Here is a 21,038-nt window from a genome sequence, read left to right as displayed (position 1 = left end):
ATACGAGGTGGTTCAAAATGAAGCTCGTTTTGAAGCGTTGCCTCACTGCTGCAGCTGCCGGAGGAATTTGGGAAACCGCAGCGCCTGGCGTTGGGTCCCCGCGTGGTGCAGTGTTGGGGGCGCCAGCAGGTGTGTGGGATGCAGGACACCGTGAGCAGAACCTGCCGGCAGGTGTCTGGCTCCGAAGGTGTCGTTTCTACTTTCGGACGCACGGTGGCGCCCAGGTCTCCCCAGCCGCGCTAGCCGTCTCTAAGGCTCCTCCACCGCCACCTGCAGTCTCAACCAAACTCTAGGTGGCGGGATGTGACGGTCCGAGCGGCCAATCGACCACCAGGCTTTCGGGCACGCTACGGCCCTAGCCAATGGGGGCCGAGGAGAGGCGCGGAGGGGGCGGGCCCCGCGGCAAGCCTGGCAGAGGCGCGAGGCCCTCCTCCCGCCTCTCCGCCTACTCCATCCTCCGCCGCCTCAGCTTCCCCAGCGAGCCCTGCGGCCGCCGCAGCAGCTCCCGCGGCGGAGCAGGAGCCGGATGGTCAGAGGAGCCCGGCAGCCTCAGCAGCCGCGGAGTCGCCTGGCCTCCAGGTGGGGCGGCGCTGGGTGGAACCCGGGGCAGGGGCTGAGGCGCGGGAGCGGGCCCTGGGGCAGCGGCTGGGGGCCGCGAAGCGTTCGGGGCGCGGGGACCGGAGGGGCGGGGGGTTTCGGAGGCTGCTGGGGGCGGGGGCGCTGGCTGGGCGGCGATTGCCTCTTCGAGGCCGGAGGGGCACGGGCGGGAGGGGGCACCGGGCGGGGAGGGGCGGCGGCGTGCGGGGGGCGCGGGGCCCGGAGGGGCGGGGCCCGGAGGGGTAGCGCGCGCTCGCGGACGGGTGGGCGAGGGCGAGGGGAGGCCCGCGGGGCGGGCGGGGGCGGCGAGGCGGACAATGAGGAGGCAGGCGGCGGAGGGTGGATTTGGGGAGCTGGGCTGGGACTGATAAGCGCCGAGGATGGAGTGAGAGGTCAGGAGGCACAGCGGGTTGGGACCGAGCGGGCGTGGGGGACGGCGAGCCCCGGCGGCGCTGGGCTCGGGAGGTGGGGGCAGCGGAGCGCAGGCGTCTGGAAGGTCAGGCTCGGGCTCGGCGCGCCCGCGGTCCTGGCGGATGGTGCACCGATCCCTGGACTGGTGCAGTGGGGCCCGGGGACGTGTTCTTGCATGTTACTTTTAGTTACCATCTTATGTTTGGTCCACAGACTGACTGGCACGGTGGAGAAAGCACCCCGAAAACGGAAAAGCAGGTAAGGTAAAATGCCTTCGTAGTTTGTTTCGTGTTTTTCCATCGGCTTGGCCGCACCTGTGCCATCCTGTCAGCAGGTGAAGTCGTTTCTTTAGCTCTTTTCCTAACGAACTCTGCAAGACTTGGAGGGGGTGGGGGGTAATCTAAGACTATATGGGAAAGAAACGTGCATCATTGCGAAATCCTAGTTTGTTTGTTTTTTTACTTTGGCCACAATTTCAACTTCTCCACCAGCTCTGTTTAAAAGCTAATATTCATTGGCCGTCTACTACTTGCCAGATACTATGTGCAAGTGCTTTATGTGTGTTATGTTTCTGTAATCCTTGAAGCACCCCAAGGAAGTATGTACCGTTTTCACTGTTTTGCAGAAGAGGGAACTGATGAAGAGAAAGGCCAGGTATTTACCCAAGATCATACATCCAGTAATTGACAGAACCAGGATTTGAATTGAGGCAGTCTGACTCCAGAGCTTAAGCTCTTAACCGTTATACCATGACGCCTCTGATAAATATCGAATTGAAAATGGGTTTTCCTATTGCTTTTTCTGTTTTCATTGTACAGAGTCTAGTGAATAGTTGAACCATAGGAAAATAGGAAAAAGAGCTTACGTAGTCGGCAAACAAGTGAGTTATTCCTTGAGTAATGAAAAGCATCTATCCATTCCACAGACATTTTTTAGTGCATCCAGCATGTCGGGTTCTATATAGCAATTCTGTGTGGTCATTAGAACGTTCCTTTTTCACAAGGGTAGGCACTGGCCTAGAGAAAGTAAGCTGTTGGTGGTGAGGATGTGGCCAGAAGGAGTACCGTCATATTAATACTTGGTAAGTTATTGATGTTGGTACACAGAAAACTTCAACAGCAGGTAGATGTGAAATGCTGGTAGTGGAAATGACAACAGCCATAGTTCCTTTGTCACCCGTTAGGCCTATCCTGTTCATTGTGGTGGCCATATGTGACTGCTGAGCACTTGAAATGTGGCTAGTATGACTCAGGAACTGAAAATTTAAATATCAGTGATAATTTAAATTTTAAAACTGATACTTGACTCATTATTGGAAAATGTTTCCGTATGTTTGGAACAACTTGGGTTTGTGAATCTACAATTTTATCTGTAAATTTTATGAAATTTAAATACAGATCAAATATTTCCAGTGAAAACTTAATGTTCAAAATGAGACGTGCTCTATGTATAAAGTACACACAGATTTCGGGTTAGTACAAAAAAAAGAATGTAAAATTTCTCACTAATTTTTGTATTGATTCGATGCTAAAATAATATTTTAGATATATTGGGTTAAATAAAAGTGTTACTGCCCTGGCTGGTATCCGCCCAGTGGTAGAGCATTGGCTCACGCACTGAAGGGTTGCAGGTTTGATTCCCAGTCAAGGGCACATACCTGGGTTGCAGGTTCGTTCCCCAGACCCCATCGGGGTGTGTGCGGGAAGCAGCCAATCTATGCGTCTCTCTCACATTGATGTTTCTCTCTCTGTTTTTCTCCCCCCCCCTTCCCTTCCACTTTCTCTAAAAATCGATAGAAAAAATACCCTATCTTTGGGTGAGAATTTAAAAAAAAGTATTATTACAATTTTTTTCAGTTTTTCTAAATAGCTACTGAAAAGTTAAAAATTACATATATGGCTTGTATTATATTTGTTTTTGACAGCCCTTGTTTAACTCTCATTACCCCACTGCCAGACTCTTGGAGTAGCCTGACTGGGTTCCCTACCTGGAGTCTAATTTATTCACCATACAGTGCAAGTTGATCTTGTAATTCTCATGCTTAAGGTTTTTCTGTTTTCCCATTGGTTGTTGAATATAACTCAGTCTTTTAGCCTAATCATAAAAAAGAGACTGCCTTTCTTTCACTTCTGCCTACCTTTCCAGCCACAGTGTAGTACTGTGGCCATGGAAGTTCTCAATAACGGACCTATTAAATGTCTAGTCTTAGATGACTTAACCTCACAATGAGTTACTTGCTGAATGTAACTATGTTCTGTTTGCCATTGCCAGAACTTGTGTTCCCTCTGTGCTCTGGGTTTTTTCACACATTCTCTTTTTTTCTGGAATACTTCCTCCTTGTTCCTTGGCAAACTCCTTCCTTTAAGATTTAGCTCAAATGTCACATCCTCCGTGCAGACTTTCCCCACCCTCGCCTTCCTCTGCTCCACCTTTTTTGCTCCTGTGATAGCCTTTACGTACACTGAGATGTAATGGTTTGGGTTGAATTTAAATCCTAGTTCTATCAAATACAGGTTGTGAGAACATATGCAAGTTAATAAACCTCTGAGCCTTAGTTTTCTTATTTGTATAATAGAAATAATATATAGTTCAACACTTACAGAGTTGTAAAGTACTTAGTACAGTGCCTGGCATATAGAAAGTGCACGATAAAAGCACAGGTTGTTCAAGAGAAATGTGGCTTTTTTTGACTGTTAGATCTGAGAGAAATTTCTCTCACTGGTCTTCAGAGCGGAGACCCTGGTTTTGTGGGAAAGAAAATCCCAGTGATAAATATAGTAGTTAGTTTTTTAAAGATTGCTTCTTATAATGCTTCTCACTCCAGCTTCAGGTAATGCTGGTGAACAGAACATCCTCTAGAGAGCCAAAGCAGTTGGTTTAGGTATACAGTTCCCCGATGGTTGAGCTGGTTCAGAGATAAAGATGAATGAATGAGACGCAGGGACTCTTGCTTATCCCCAGTACCTAGAATAGCACCTGGCCTTTAGAAGCCTGTTGACTGAATTACTGAATGAATGAGCCCTCCTCCATGAATATTATTTTTCATAACCAAGTTTTGGTGACCATCAGGCAGCGATGAGCTTAAGCCTATATTCTCAAAAATCCTAAGGGTTGTGTATTCTGATTGTATGTCTGATCCTGATCAAGTCAGGATTTTGACCTGAATGGACAGCCAGCATACATCTCTAATGAAGTCTTGTGGGCAAGACCAAGATTTCCATCAGAAAACAGTTTCAGGATTGCTCTAAAAATAGAAAACAAAATGCCGATTAAAGCCCTAAAGATGACTTATAGAGAACAGATGTAATGGCTGTAGCCAGAAATTTTTTATAGCTGTTACTATCAATTGCATATTGTGGCTATAAAAATTCTCAATATCTAATGTTATAACTTCCTGGTGAGCACTTCAAATGAATTAATTGCTGAATGTAGCCTTCAGTATCCCTTTGAGTGGACCTGCTGTGTAGAGATGTTGATTATTTATACTATGTATCCTGATGCATTTTGGAAAACAGTTGCCAAAAGTATGATTTTTATTTTAGAATAGTTGCTGTTAAGTCATTATTTTTGATAGGTGTAAGTTAGGGCTGAGTTATCTTTTGAGAACCTTCCTGGTACAGACCAAACCTTAATGCAGTTAGAGAAAAAACTAAGATAATTTGAGATAAGCAAGCATCTCATATTCTACTGTTGTGTTTTGTGTCTTTTCCCCACACTAAAACTTTTATTTCCTAGTCTTCGTTCTTTATTGTATCTAGTACTGAGGGGGTACTTATTAACTAATGAACTAATAAATGAATTGGTGACAAGAGAGAGTTAGTGTGGGATGGGCCTCTGGTGGTCCAAAATAATATGTTAATATTTAATACCCTTGATAAAGTACTAGACTGAAAGGAATTTTAAAATTAGAAAACTCCATCTTGGTGTGGTTTTGGAAAATTCTGAAGACTTCAATATGTCTGTTAATAAAGTTTGGGTTGTGAGTTACAGAATCCTTTCAGATCCCATTTGGAACAGGGACCTAGTTGAGATCCTATTCATTTGGATAGGATTCACATTAATTAAAACTTTATTGTATGATTTGGGGTGTGTGAGAGAGAGAGATGTATTTAAAGCAAAGGATTCAGGCATTTTGATGGTATATGTAATTTGTTTGAGTTACATTTGAGTTAAAAAAACAAAACATTTAAATGCTTTCTAGGTCTGGGTACTAGAGATATAGTCATGAGTGAGATTTGGCCCCTGCTGGGGAAAAGCTCCTATATTCGCCGGGAAGACAGACCCAAAGAAATGGGACAGTGCAATGACTGTGTATTTACAAAGGGTTTACAGTGATTCTGCATACTGGTCTTGAGGGTAGTTTCTAGAGACATTTCAGCTAGGCCCTGAAGGTGTGGAGGATTATTTTTGGCAGCAGTGTGACTGTTGAGAAGACTGAGTAGAGCCTGGATGTAGACTGACTAACAGTGAGGTCTTAGGTGAGCTGAAGTCAAGACCTGAACGAGCGTAGTGTCAGGTGTGGAAAGGAAGGTGTTTTTAAAAGCTTGGGCTGTGATGTCAGTTCTTAGAGGTTAAGCAGTGGTTCTCAACTAGGGGCGATTTTGCCTTCCAGAGAGAAGGCATTTGGCAACGTCTGGAGACATTTTTACTTGTTAACAAATGAGCAGAGACCAGGGATGTTGCCAAACACCTGCAATAGGACAGCTTCCCACATCTGAGAATTTTCCAGTTCCAATTGTCGCGATGCTGAGGTTGAGCAGTCCTGGACTCGGGTGTGAATCCCAGCTTTTCCAAATACTAGCTTTGGGCTCTCAGGCAAAGTATTTAACCTCTGAGCCTGCTTGCTTTTTTGCAAAAATGCAGGTAATGATAGTATCTACCTTGTTGGACTTTCCTCCTCTAATAGTGTATAAACTGTATGAGTGCAGAGATTTTTGTCTGTTTTCCTCACTGTTCTCTTCCTAGCACCTAGAACAGCACCTCACATACGAGTGTAATAGAAACTCTTTGTTGCAGAATTCAAATGACTGGCCTATTGAGAGGATTCAGTGAGATAAAGGATGTGAAGTACATGATAGTTACCTGACATGCATTAAGGACTCAGCAAATGGTAGCTGTGGCTGTCTCATTTAGTTTAATTATTTTTATTTGGCCTTTTCTTCCAGTCTTTGTAAAAATCACCTTTATTGAGGTATTATGCACATATAATAAAATTCACTAGTTCTAAGTATACGGTGTGATGACCTTTGTCAGATGTATACGGTTTTGTAACCACCCACTGCCATTATGATACAGGACGTTGTTGTCGCTGCCTCCCCCCCACCCCCCCAATATGCTCATGTTCCCTTTCAGTCATGGTTCTGGCAACCACTGATCTTTTTTTCCTGTCAGTAAAAGTTTTGTCTGTTCTGAAATTTTATGTAAGTGAATCATTCATTATACAATCTTTTGTGCCTGGCTTGTTCCACTTATTTACACACTTATTGGTTGATTCGGTGTGTGCCCTGACCTGGGATCGAACCCACAGCCTTGGCATATCTTGATGATGCTCTAACCAGCTGAGCTACCTGGCCCTGCAAACCAGTTCTTTACCAGGTGTATGTTTTGCAGATAGTATTGTCGCCCAGCCTATGACTTGGCTTTCCCTTTCCCTTCACAGTATCTTGGGGAGCTTTTAGCTTGAATAATAGGTTGGATGGGAACGCTTTTCATTGAGATAGCAGATACAAGAGGAGCAAGTTTGGAGGGTTAAGGTTATGAGTTTATTTTGGCTGTGTAGAGTGTGAAGTGCTTCAGTGAACCATCTCTAACCACGTAGGTGAAAATATGGGCCTGGAGCTGAGAAGAGAGATTAGGGCTTGAGATACAGATTTAGAAGTTATCAGCAAACACTTAGTTGCCCAATTCATGAAAATGAATGAAATAATCTGAAGAGACCACTTGGAGTGAAATGCGAAGAAAGCAATGAGTGGTACAGTAACACAGTGTGGAGGCGCACCACAGTGCTGGAGGCGCACCACACTGCTGGAGGCGCACCACACTGCTGGAGGCGCACCACACTGCTGGAGGCGCACCACACTGCTTCCTGTCTCCTGGATGTGCTTTCTTTCTTTGCAGTGTTATCTGTCCATTGCAGTCTCTCTATAGGTGGTCATCAAACAAGCAATGTTTATCTCCGGGAGATAGATCTCTGTACTCTGGGGAGAAACTGAGATTCTGGAGATACTCGGAAAACCAGGGGAAGGTTTTCCAATTTACACTGAAACACAGGAGTACCCACTATTTACAGTTTTTTTGTGATAGTGTTTGCTTCAGCAACATCCCTGCAGAAATGCCGTGGGTTTGGCAAAGCATGTGTCAGTGAAAACCTGGGGCATAATGCCAACATTCAGTTATGTGGAAGCAGATCCTACAGGGGCCCAGATAGCGTGGTCGCAGTGTTTAGCATTTTCACAGTAATACTTTACTCAGGAATAAAACCTGGACTAGCTCAAGCAGTGATTTTCCAGTGTGTTCAAAAGGAGCCCAAAGGTTCCTTGGGACTAACTCTGGGGCTCCCTGGAGGGTGGGATGCTAGGAGCAGCCAGAATATTAAGCAGACTATCTGCTGAGGCCCCACTTCTACTTCCTGTCTGTCTGTATATTTTTAACATGGAAAATTTCAAATATCGACAAACTTAGAACACTACAGTGAACCTGAATTGTTTATCACCCAGCTTTGCCCAGTGGAGGCCTCTAAATCGGCTCCTGGGTCCCTCTGACACAACTCCAGTAGACTTCGATAGCATCCTTGCCTCCTGGTTCTGGGTGTGTCTGTGAGGGTATTTTTTTAAATATGTCTTTATTGATTTCAGAGACAGGAAGGGAGAGGGAGAAAGAGAGAGAGAGAGAGAAACATCAGTGATGAGAGTGGATTATTGATTGGCTGCCTCCTGCACACTATCTGCTGGGGACCGAGCCCGCAACCCCGGCATGTGCCCTGGCCGGGAATTGAACTGTTATCTCCTGTATCCTAGGTCAGTGCTCAACCGCTGAGCCATGCTGGCAGGGCTTTGAGGATATTTTGGATGAGATTAACATTTCTGTCAGTAGACAGAGTAAAGTAGATTGCCCTCCCCAGTGTGGGTGGATCTCGTCCCAACAGTTGAAGACCTGAGAACAAAAAGGCTAAGTAAGAGGGAACCCCTCCTGCCTGACTGCTTGAGTTGGGACATCAGTTTTTAAAACCTTTGGGTTCGAACTGAAACTTTGCTCTTCTTGGGTCTCAAGCCCACCAGCTCTCAGACTGGAGCTCACATAGTCATCTCTCCTGTTCTTCAGGCCTTCAGACTCGGGCTGGAACCACACCATCGGCTCTGGTGGGTTTCCAGTTCGTAGTTATTGGCACTTCTCAGCCTCCATAATTGTGTGAATCAATTCCTTGTGATCTGTCTACACACACACATACACACACCCCTGTTGCTTCTGTTTCTCAGTAGAACCCTGGCTAATACCTAAGCCGAGTCTTTTTTATGGCCTCACTTTGTTTCACCGCTGGTTTTCCCAAGTGCTCTGGAACCCGTCATAGCTTCTGCATTACCCCTGTGGCTTCTCATGGGTGCAGACTCCCATGAAGAGCCCATCTTCACCGCAAGCCGTGCGAGAGGAGAGATGTTTGTGTCTTCACAAACGTGGCAGCTGTTTTGGACACATTTCACTCTGAGGCTAGACGCCACTCTTTACATTCTGTTTTGCAGCTGGATTTGTTTCTTCCAAGCTCTGTCCACATACTCCATGGGCTGTGAATGGGTATGTGCCTGTTTGGTGGTGTCTTGGGAATTCTTCTCTGGATGGGGCCCATGTGGAAGGTCCTCACACATGGTTCCCCAAAGCCCACAAAGCAGCAGGCAGAACTTTTAAATGATTGTGATAATTTCCAGCCTATGGAGTGATCACACACAGAGTTTTAGAGAGCAGCTGCCAAACACAAAGATTTTAGATTTAGAAAAGCTGCCATTACGCTGTCTTTCTAACAGTAGATAAGCCAGGCCATTTGTCTATCAAGGTAACTCCTGGCTGGTGATAATAAAATTGTCATCAAGTAAGAGGATTCTTACTTTCTTATAAAATAGGAATATGCATCTGTATTGTCTCAAAGCAATTTTAAATCATTTAGATGTAGGTTAGAAAGGAGTGGGATGCTTTTACTAATTTATAAGAGAATTATAGAATCTGTGTTGGAAGAGATTAGTTATCCAGTCCAACCACAGGCACAGCAGAAGTCCTGTAACTTACCTGAAAAGGGAGTCCTTAAAAGTTCCGGTATCAAAGGTGAAGGGATTAAGGGAAAACTCCCCACAAAAAATTCACCTCATACACACAAGCAACAGTATGGTGATTACCAGAGGGGAAGGGGGGTAGTATAGGGGGGTAAATGGTGATGGAAGGAGATGATTTGGGGTGGCCAACACACAATACAGTATACAGGTGATGTATTATAGAATTGTACACCTAAAACTTATCATTTTATTACCTGATGTCACCCCTGTTAATTCAATAAAAAAAAATTTCCCCTTGGTCTTTTCAAATATGGTTTATTCACATTTACTAGTAATCGACGTGTATTCAGTGTTTCCTAAGAATTTTACCTAAATCGAATATCTCATCTGTAAATGCCCTTGTGACAAAATACCAATAGCATTTTGTAGAGGTGTTAGTGAGTTTGTGGTACTTTGGTCATTATTGATTTTTCTCAATAACCAGGTAATAAAATCACAATAATTGTCATGTGGATGACAACAGCATTTTTGCTCTTGAAAAGAGATCTTTATACTTGATAACGTTGGCGACCACTGGGTTAGCTACCTCCGGAGCCATTTCCAGCTCTGATATGTGGAAAAAGGACTGGGCTTAAGGATGGAGTCTTTGTCCAAGAGTGTGTTTAAAGAGCATGTGGTGTGGCCTGCTGATGAAATCCCCAGAGCTTTTGCTGGTTTCTAGTCGCTCTTTTTCTTTCTTTTTATCCCTACATGCCCCATCTTTCTTCCAACACTCGTTATATAATCTGTTCTCTGTGCCCATAAACACTTCCCCGAAACAGGGTGCAGGTGCCCCAGGTTTTCCCCTACCTTGTTAACTCTGAAGGTGTTTGATGGTTTTTCATTTTTAAGGGTTTTTACTGCCAGTAACAATAGGGAATTGAATGAATAGAAACTTGTGCACTCTAGAATTTAGAGCTTTACCAAAAATAAGAGGTCTTCCTAACCTTCACTGAGAAATGCTCTTCTCATTTACCTTTCAGTGAGTTTTCTGGTAATTGCTAGAATAAAGGCAGTAGACTGATATCAAAAGTTTCTTCCAACTCAAAAATGTTTACTTTTTAGTGAGAGATTTCTCACTTTCTGTATGTTATCACTCTTCTGCTCTGGAAGGTACCTGTCTTTCCTTTTTCTCTGTCATTTGGCCCTGAAGATAATCATTTGGAGGCCACTGACTTTATTTCATCACCAGGCAGAAGGAACTCCAGGCTGTTGTTTCCCAATTTCTTCACCTATTGCTCTTTGCAGGAAATGGCTACTTATTAAAAGCCAATGAACACTATTGACAGAAAGTTAACATCAGTGTATTCAGACACAGAACCATCCCATTGGTGTGATAGATGGTATTTCCCAGAGATGTGTGCACTATCTTTCATTCTACACGCCACCCTTACAGTGTGACCTTGACAGTCCTCCCATCAGTGGTGAGGTCTGTGTCCCCATCTCTTAACCACAGGCCTTTGTAACTGTTGCCACCAATAGAGCATGGTTTAAGTGACACTATGTGACTTCTGGGGCTAGGTCTTGGAAATGCCATGTCCTCCCACCTTCCTCTCTTGGCACACCCTAGCTACCAGGCAGTGCTGTGAGGCACTCAAGGGAGAGGCCTGCGTGAAGGAGAAACGGAAGCTCCCGGCCCTCCGCCCCAGCTGAGCTCCCAGCTGACATCCATCCAGCATCAGCGTGCCAACCCTGCGAGTGAGCACCCTAAAAGTGGCTCTTAATCCTCTGGATCCCCATGATGCTCCCCCAGTGGGTGCCCCACGTCGAGCAGAGAACTGCCCCTGCCAAGCCCCACCCAGATCGCAGGTTCATGAGCTCAATAAGAGATTGTTATTTTAAGCTGCTAAGATAGACAACAGAAGATAACCAAATTGGTATTGCGTTTTGCCAGAGTTTGGAGTAGAGACCGTGTTATGTATTAAACTGCCTCCACTCTAAGAACAAGATGCATTTCTGCCCTCAGGAGCACTGTCAGTCTCATAACAGAAGAAAAAACAGATTCTGTGTCCCCTTCCTGTACAAATTTTAATGTCATTGACTCTCATTTTACATAGGTATTAAATTATGGGTTGTTTTTTTTTTGTTTTTTTTTTAAGAGTAGTACAAAACAGCAAATTTGGACAGTAATGCCCTTCCCAGATAGCTCCATTTTCACATCGTTTTAATTTAGAAGGTCGTGTGCATGTTAATAATGAGAAGTGACTTCGGAACGATTCAGGCCAGCGGCGATTTGGCAAGGAGCATCCTCTTTGTAACTCAGTGTCTTCATTTCCAAAATGGTTTCTACTTCGTAGGGTTGTAGTGGTATTTCAATCATACACTCATGTTGAGTTTTACATAGCACCTGCCACAGAAGGTTGGCTGTCGATGACTGCTAATCACTACTCTGTTATTGGCATTATTGTTTTTAGACCAGGGAGGGGGAAGGATAACCAGGAGAAAGGTTTCGATCTGAAATGATGGGGCAGGCTCACCTAAGGAGTTCGAGATGGAGGGATTTGGGGAAGTCTGAGGGGACTAAGGAATCATTAAACGTGTTTTAGATTTTTCAAGGCTTAAAGGTTCACTTAAGAGGCAAAGACCAAATGACCTCTTTGGGGAAGAAGGATCGTGTTGCTCGGTTCAGTTTACTAGTGTATTTTTTAGGATTATTGCACCTATGGCTTTTGTTCATACACTGCCCTTTTTCAGGCGTTGACATTGAGACTGTCCTGGTTGAGAAAGTGTGCTGGGAAACGTTCCTTGTTTTTTTTCTAGAAAAGCTTGCCTAATTTTGGTGCCTTTTCTTCCATAAATGGTTAGACAGCTTCTCTGGTGAAGCCTTGTGGTGACTTCATTTGGGAAACTGTTTAATTACAGATCTATTTCTTTAATAGTTATAGGACCATTCAGATTTTTCACTTGTTTTTGTTTCAGTTTGGGTCACCTGTTTTTCTAAGATGACAAATAATCTGTTAAAAGCCATACATCTAATCATGAATAAACCATGTATTTTTTCACATGGTGTCAAACCACCATAATATTGAGTTAAATTAAAGCATTCGTGGGGTTTGTATTGAGACTTTAGAAAAAGAGAGCTTGATTTAAGTAGTTGGTTCAGTGCTTCATTTGGGCTCTGTCAGTCTCTAAGATGTACATTTTACCTCTTTGGCAGTGGGTTAGTGTGTGTTTGTATTGAAAGGTGGGACTAGTGATTTGAAAGTATAATTCTTAAGCTTCGGAAGTACCATTTATATTGTTGTATTTATTTCTCTAGATTTCATGCAATTTTATTTTTATTTCTTAAAACCTTATAAAGTGGATGTCTGTCTATAATCCTGGGGCAGTTGAAAGAAAACTAACTGTAGTTCAGAATATGATTTACCAAAACCACTTTTTATTTCTATTCAGGAGAGATTCTAATTAGAATTGAATTCTGTTACTGGAAAGTTTAGTGAATGTATAACATTTCAGAACCATCAAATGTGTCCATCTTGACAGAGTAGACTTAATTTCAGATTTGCATGTTAGGGAAGAGTGTGAATTTGAGTGGAAAGGGTTCAGTTGAAGGTCTGTTTCTATAAAGTATGTTCCTTGTTGCCAAAAGAAATACTACCTAGCAGCAGTTTTTATGTGCCAGGAGAGGCCAGAGAAGTCTTATAGTAGAAATTGTACAGGAGAGCTGTCAGACTAGATCCCTGAGGACCTCAGGCAGGAAACGAAGCTTATGATGCTAAAAAATTCTACTGGACGGCGAGGCCATTGGAAACGAATCTTCCAGTGCTTGTATTTTTTAATCACACTTTTAGGTCAGATAGACAGAGTTACTTATACTTACGTAATTTAAACTTTAAAACATTTAGATCAACATTTGAGGACTTTTCTAAGATCATATTGAATAAATATGAATGTATTTATACCGCTTTCCTTCAAAGTGCTTATATTCTGAGATTAAGGCTTGGAAATGTATTGGGAGATGAACTTCAGGTTCTTGGGGATGACACAGAGTAAATTATTTCCTTTTCTGTGGCAAAAATGGAAATACAGAAAACATAAATAAGCATTTGTGTCCAAGTATTTGTCTGTTCTCTTTATGTTTACAATACAGCATTTCCTGATTCTACTGTACACATTCAGAGATACCATACAGGGTGGTAGGAATTTTGAGCCTGAAGCCCTTCTGAAGGCTACTTGGATTCCTTTATGTGTAGGGAAACGAGGCAGGTTTGGTTGAAGTACAAGTAATTTCTCCAGTGTCATAAAGGGATTTGGAACATTTTTAACACTCGGGGGAATAGAACCTGCCCCTTAATTACTGTATTAGTGAGTTATTTGAAATCTTAAACGTGGCTTTGGTTTTCTCACCACCAGGTGGCTTCTAAACAATTGGTGTGTCAGTGTTTAGTTCACTGCCAGCAGAAGTCAAAGCTGCTAAGCCCCTTTGAGGGCCACTATTGTTCAGGCAACAAAACAGTGCTGACACTTGAAATAAAATAAGAATAGCTTTTAGCTCAGAATTGAGAGGTTATGATGAAATTATTTAATTTAAGCCTAATGGGCTGCTGCTTCTGCATTGGTGTCTCCTCTCTGCCCTTATGAGTGTCCCTTGAAGTTCACAGTTATGGTTTAGACTAAGGTTATAAAACTCAAGGAATAGAGATGGTCCTATTATGTCAGTTATAGACAGGCCTTGTTACTCTGTTGTATGCCGGAATCTTAAAATCATTCTGGTTCAGTTAACGTATGGGGAACACTCAGTACATCTTAGCTGCTGTTATTGTTGTAATGCTCTAGAACACCCTGGTTAGGTAAGCATTCAGTACATGCTACCTGTTCCTGCTGTTCTTAGGCCCTGTCGGTCAGTGTGTAATAGGCATTAGTTTCTTGCCATAAATTTGACAGTTTAAACCAGCATCTCCCAAAGTGTCAAGCAGTGATTCAGTCTCTACAGTTCACTCTCTCAGCCATAAACATTTCCTTCCCTTCTTTATGCTGGTAACTCCTTTATTCTTTTCCCAAGAAAAGACAACGTAAAAGTTCCATCTAATGACAGCGCCAGGCTTAACATTCCAGGATGTCTTTATTGATTTCAGAGAGAGGAAGGGAGAGTCCGGGAGAGAGAGACATCAGTGATCGAGCCCGCAACCTGGGCATGGGCCCCGACCGGGAATCGAACAGCGATCTCCTGGATCGTAAGTTGGTGCTCAGCTGCTGAGCCACACCGGCCATGCTCCATCACCTCTTGATGTGGTTCCTTGAGCGCCTGCCCCTCCCAGCCTTCAGTGGTGGGACAGAGTGAGGGCAACTGCATAGACACCCCCATACGTCTCTTTCTGCTCCCAGCACCCTCTCCCCTTTCTCTTCACCCCCCTCCCCTTTCCTTTATTCTTTCCCTTGCTCCAAAATGAGAAGGAATGGACGTGAAATATATGTTCTTCATCTCTGTGTTGAATATTATATTTTTTAGTTTATTTTTATGTGTGATTCTGTACTGGCCCCAAATCTAACGTTTCACTCCTCTCTTAAACGGATTTAAGTTCTGTGTCTGTCACTTGCTGGGTTTTGACATGAAGCAGTTACTTAATAATTTTGAGACTTAGGTTCCTTATTTTTAAAATGCACTTGATAATATCTTTCTCCCAGTGTTGTTGTAACTTTAGCTTCACTTTTGGTGTAAAATGATGCACTTTCCATATACATCATTTGTACATTTCTCTTTTACTATGAAAAAAGCGGAAAAGGTTAAGGCTGTAGAGATAAGGAGACTGATTGAGAACAGAACACCTGAGGGGAGACTTAATAAAATTTTGGTGACAGAAACTCAGTGGAGGAAAAAGTAACTGACGCAGCAGAACAGAGAGATGTTAGTACTTTTTAGGTGTCAACCTTTAGGACCCCAAGGGGCAGTGCCTACAAGAAGCAAGAGTGACTCAACCCACACATTTCCTAGTGGCACCGGGTAGTTCAGAGGTGGGAGTGAGGCATCGGTTCAAAACCTATATACTGAAAAGTGGGATCCCCAAGTACCCTGTCCCACACTCTGCAGCCAGATAACCCCTCCACCCCGTAATTATTCAGGAGAAATTGAATGTGGCTGGGGTGTGGGTCTCTATAAATTGGAGACATTTGGGGATGAAGTCAGTCATAGAACAGAAAATGGGGATTGTCTGTGTACCAAACTGTGCACTTCCAACTTCCCACCTCATCTGTAAATTAAACTCTGGCTCCTAAGCACCGGTCACCAGACTTCTTCAGCTCATTCAGGAGAGAAACTAAAGAAGCGTCAAGGAAAAGCCTTTCTCATACTGACCTGTGAGGGTCTCCAGTGAAAGAACTGTGTCCTGTAGGGAAGCTCTTTGGTTGAAAGCCCTGTCTCTACATGCCAGGGCCACCAGTCACATCCTTCAGTGTCTCATTCTCAAGTAGAAGCAGACCACTGAGGATCATGAGACAGGGAAAAAATATCAAACCAAAATAAAACAAAAAAATTCTCTGATTCATAATATCTTAGAATTAAGGATTTATAAAATAACTGGATTCTGTGAGAATTTGGGATAAGAAAGAGCTATTGGATGTATCTAACTGTGATAGCTCAAATGAAAAACTTTTTTTTAATGGTTGGAAGGTGAAGTTGAAAAAAAATCTCCCAGAAAATTGGACAGATGCGTGCCAAAAAATGAAACTAGACCACCTTCTACAGCATACACACGAATAAACTCAAAATTGATTAAAGACTTAAATGTTAGACTTGAAACCACAAAAATCCTAGAAGAAAACATAGGCAGTAAAATCTCAGACATTTCTAGTAGCAATATTTTTTCTGATATGTCTCCTCAGGCAAGGGAAACAAAAGAAAAAATGAACAAATGGGACTACATCAAGCTAAGAAGTTTTTGCACATCAAAGGAAACCATCAACAAAATGTAGAGACAGCCCACCGAATGGGAGAACATATTCGCCAACGGTACATCTGATGAGGGGTTAATATCCAAAGTTTATGAAGAACTTATAAAACTCCAAAGAAAACAATTCAATTAAAAATGGACAGAGGACCTGAATAAACACTTCTCCAAAGAGGACGTGCAGATGGCCAATTGACATACGAAAAAATGCTCAGTACTACTAATCATCAGAGAGATGCAGATTAAAACCACGATGGGATATCACCTCACACCAGTCAGAGAGGGTGTCATCAATAAATCCACAAATGACAAGTGTTGGCCAGGATGTGGAGGAAAGGGGACCCTTGTGCACTGCTGTAGTTTTTAAGTATCCATTTCTACTTGTAATAATCCTGTTAGAAAACATATTGCCAACTGTATGTGAAGGTGTAGCTATATGGAGCATAAAATTAGATAAGCTTCCTTCCTTTGGCTCGCCATCTAAATTCGGTAGGCAAGAATCTCCTTTCCTAGATGGCATTAAAAATAGAAGATACCCATCTGCCTGGCACGGTTTCGATACAATTCTGCCTGCAGGCTTGGCGATGAGCTCCATAAAGCCAGCTTTCTTTTAACCCTGGGATTCTTAGAAAAATAATGTTTTCTTTGATTCACAGGCCAAGAGTGTACAGTTTACAATGTTGACCTTAAGTGAGCCTGTACATTTGTGAGAGTCAGAAAAACCCCAAGAGAATTGAATTTTGAGGAGAAATGTAAAAGATAACATGAAACAATGTCACTTGATTAAGAAAATTGGCCTTAAAGTAAAATTCATTACCAATCCTGTATTTTTAATTAGCTATGTGAGAAAGTTTACTTGACTTGTCTGAGATAAAACCTCGTGTATATAGCCGGAATAGTAGGGTTTGTGTCATACGGTTGTGGAGCAGTAAATTAAATGAGGCGGTATTTATTAAACCCTTTTCTTCGCTGCCTGGCATGTAGAAGGCTTTTTTTTTTTTTTTTTTTGGTGGTGGTTACTATTATTATTTATGTTAATACTACTTCATTTTTTTCAAAATTCTGCTACATTGCTGTTCAAGTATCTTAATCTGGAGCTCAGGATCAGAGATACAGAGAGTTCCTAGGGGTGTTTGGAGCCATGGAAATCATTTAGAAAAGTACTGAAAATCATCCCCAAAAGGTGACCTGTATTTAGTGGATGTAGAAGAAACAGAGAAATGACCAGAGAAAGCCATCAGAGGAGGGCTAGGAGACCAGTGTCATGGAGCTCAAGAGCTGGGTTGCTTACCAGGTCAAATATTTTCTCCAGAAGTCCATTCAACACACACACAATTTTCATTTCACGGATTGCCTTACACAAGGAGAGAAAAGTGAATGCCACGCGTATACGTTGGATCCTTATGAAGACTTAGTTGTATAGAGAAGGAGAGAGAGAAGAAGGGTTTGTGTTTGTTTTGTTTTGATTTGATTTAGAGAAGAAAAAACGAGCATGTTTGGAAGCTGAGGGAGAAATTAAATATCCTGGCCAGAAGATAATTGATGGGCAGGCCATGGTGCGCAGGTGGAGGCTGAGAGGAGCAGCTGTTCTTTGGTAGAAGAGGAGGGGAGGAGGAAGACAGTTTGAAGCAGGAGAGAAAATGAGGAAGTCCATGTCTAATGGCCTCTATTTAAGTGCAGAAATGGCGAGAGAACTTCTTGAGATAATAGCAGACCAGTGGTCCTCATCTGAGGGTGGTTTTGCCTCCCAGGAGACATTTGGCAGTGTATGGAGATGTTGTTTGTCGTAAGTTGGGGAATGTGCTAGTGGCATCTTGTGTGTGGAGGGCAGGGATGCTGCTGAGCATTGCACAGTGTACAGGACAGCCTCCACAGCAAAGACTGATCTGGGCCCAAATGCCAAGAACACAGGCTGAGAACCTTGCCCTAGGTGAGAACATTCCTGCCACATGATCTTCAACAAAAGCCAATTTGAATAATGGCTCAGTATATCCCCTCTTAGAAAGTCACAGTACATATTAGTTTAATAAAGTCTGAAAAAGCCTCAGGATAAAATTTTAACTGTTTAACCAGTTGAACTCTCAGCTTTCATAGCAACTGTTAACGCTCTGAGAAACACGTTTCGGAAAAGACTGTACTTTGATTTCTTGGCCGGCTGGTGTTGTGTGTTCATCCTTATATGCATAGCTCTTAGCTCTGAATCTGGAAGTTAGCAATCAGTCGATAAATGATGGCTGCTATTATTCCTGTTGTTTCCCTTCCAAATGTGAAGTCTTGGGCCACTTGTGACGTACTTGTTACATGTTGTAGTTTCAAGGTAAACGTAGTCAGTGTGAGCAATCAACACAGGACCAGAGCGACTTCTCATAGATCTGTAAAATACACTGACATTTGTGCTTTAGAATTTTATATTAGAATATGGCAGTTCCCCCGAAGACTCAAACATAGAAGAACTATGTGCTCCAACACTTCCACGTCAGGTATACACCCAAAGGAATGGAAAGCAGGGACTCAAACAGGTATGTGCCCATCACTGTTCACAGCAGCAGCACTCACAAGAGCCAAAAGGTGGAAATGCACCAAATGCCCATCCATGGAAGAATGGATAAACAAAGTATGTTATATACGTATAATGGAATATTACTGAACTGTAAAAAGATTGAAATTCTGATACAGACTGCAGCATGGATGAGCCTCGAAGATGTTATGCCCAGTGAAATAGGCCAAAATACCTCTAGCAAGCTGCAGTCACTTCTCTACATCTCAAGAAAATCCCTTATAAGTAAATCTGTTTTTAAAATCTGTCTAAAGCCTAGCCGGTGTGGCTCAGCAGTTGAGCATCCACCTGTGATCCAGGAGATTGAGGTTCAATTCCCGGTCAGGGCACATGCCTGGGTTGCAGACTTGATCTCCAGCAGGGGGCGCATGCAGGAGGCAGCCGATCAATGACTTTCTCTCATCATTGATGTTTCTATCTCTCCCTCTCCCTTCCTCTCTCTCAAATCAATAAAAATATATTTTAAAAATAATAATAAAATCTGTCTAAAAAAGTTTGTATCAAAGGCAATATTGGACACGTTTATCTAGGGTAAGGGTGTCTTTTTAAAAAATCTGTGATTTTGCCAATTGAGAAGAAATGGGAACTGAAGTGAGAGTTTTGATATTGTGGACGTACTTGTTGGTTAAGGGATAAGAGCACATAACACAAACCCAAGAATTCCCTTACATCTGTTAAAACAACAGCAAAACCCTCAGATCTCTAGCTCCAGCCTGTAATTGCTTTTGGCATAATAGCTATTACCTCAGACAGACTGAAAGTTTAATAACTAGATTGGAGATTTCCCTTTGCAGTGCACAAATAGGAAAAACACCACCACAGAAGTTATCTCCCACATCTGACCCCCCCTCCCTTTCGTAATTTACCAGCAATGCAGCTACATCTCACTGCCATGCCTCACCTAGCATCTTTAAATTGTAATGTTACAGATTATTGGCCTTCCTAATTTTTTGATATGTAACATCGAACAGTTCTAAATGAGTTTAAACAATCTTGTTATGCATAAGTTTGTCTTTTAAAGGCTTCTCTTTGATTTTATATACCAGTAGAGTCATTTTGTGCAAAATAAATGTTACACTGCTTTATTAAGTCTCTTTTGCATTTGCAGTCCAGATTTAGCATCCGAGACCGTTTTTGTTGTATTTTCAATTATGTTCTAAATATGTTTATATTCTTAAATAATATTAGTATTGAAAATTTCTATTGATTGTTGATTGTTACTTTAATTCTTTGAGGTTCATGAAACACCCATAAACTCTTCCTCCTTGAAATGTAGGTTTATTTCAAGTAACATACCCATCTGAAATATCCAGAATATATTTTGCCAGTAACAGGAGGATATTACTTGGAAATACCAAATTTCAGTTAGGAGTTAGAGAGGGTAATAGTACATATATAGTTCGTACAATTCCTCTTTCTTTTCTCCTTGCCTCCTTAAATCACAAGACCCTAGGAAGAGTATCCTGATTTTTTCATATGAATTTTATGTCTGTAAATATATTTCTATATCTTAGCGTTAACATCCATATAAAATATATTAATCTTTTTCGGGCCTTTACATTTCTTCAGGAGTTTAAAGAATCAGAATAAAGACATCATTTATCTGGTTTTAATAAATTCCACATTGATTCTTTTTCGTGTTCCCAAAAGTCAATGTATATATTTCTGCTCATCTATGAGCAGAACTGCAGGGATGAACCCACGAAGTTTCCCCCCTTTTAAAAAATTCCTTTTGCTCAGCTGGAATTGCCCAGTTGGTTGAGCATTCTCCTGTGCACCAAAGGATTGCTGGTTTGATTCTGGTCAGGGCACATACCTCAGTTGCAGGTTCGATCCCCAGTCAGGACACTTACAGAGGCAACCGATTGATGTTTCTCTCTCTCTCTCAACACCGATGACCATTGTGCAGTATAGAGGAGACAATTGGTGATGCTGTAGAGAGAGAATGGTTGATGGGCTGATGGATGTCCTTAAATAATAGTAGGGGATATGAAAGCTAATGCGTAGGTGGAGGCATTGACCTTAGATAGGAACACAGTTCAATCAAGGTAATGGAAGGACAGAGTGATGTATATGATTACAGATGCAAGTGGTTGGTATGTGTGTGGTTGGGTGTGTGGAAGATCTGTACTGATTGCTTGTGTTTTCTCAGTGAACTATAGATCAGCTGAGAAGTGAGGATGCGGATGAGATGTTGGAAGTTCGAGGAGAGAGGAGAAGGTGTGAAACAGTGCTCTAAGAAGGTCAGGAATGAACAAACTAGGGCACTGGTGCGAGTGCCCATCCTGGGGT

General features: G+C 42.6%; 1 protein-coding gene across 2 annotated transcripts in view; it reads left to right on the top strand.

Moving 5' to 3' along the window:
- Positions 1-493: 493 nt before the first annotated feature.
- SCAI (suppressor of cancer cell invasion) overlaps positions 494-21,038 on the top strand; it is a 77,014-nt gene continuing 56,469 nt past the window's right edge. Inside the window, exons 1-2 of one of the 2 annotated variants that reach the window (XM_016210961.2) lie at positions 494-579; positions 1,222-1,266. In XM_016210961.2, coding sequence (XP_016066447.2) covers positions 527-579; positions 1,222-1,266 — 98 coding nt within the window. In that variant the 5' untranslated portion in view covers positions 494-526. The remainder of the gene's footprint in view (positions 580-1,221; positions 1,267-21,038) is intronic. The other variant, XM_087822908.1, reaches the window with a different exon arrangement.

Source organism: Miniopterus natalensis, chromosome 12 (genome assembly GCF_054644295.1).
Source record: "Miniopterus natalensis isolate mMinNat1 chromosome 12, mMinNat1.hap1, whole genome shotgun sequence".
Classification (NCBI taxonomy): domain Eukaryota; kingdom Metazoa; phylum Chordata; class Mammalia; order Chiroptera; family Miniopteridae; genus Miniopterus; species Miniopterus natalensis.
This window is presented reverse-complemented; position numbering and strand designations above follow the sequence as displayed.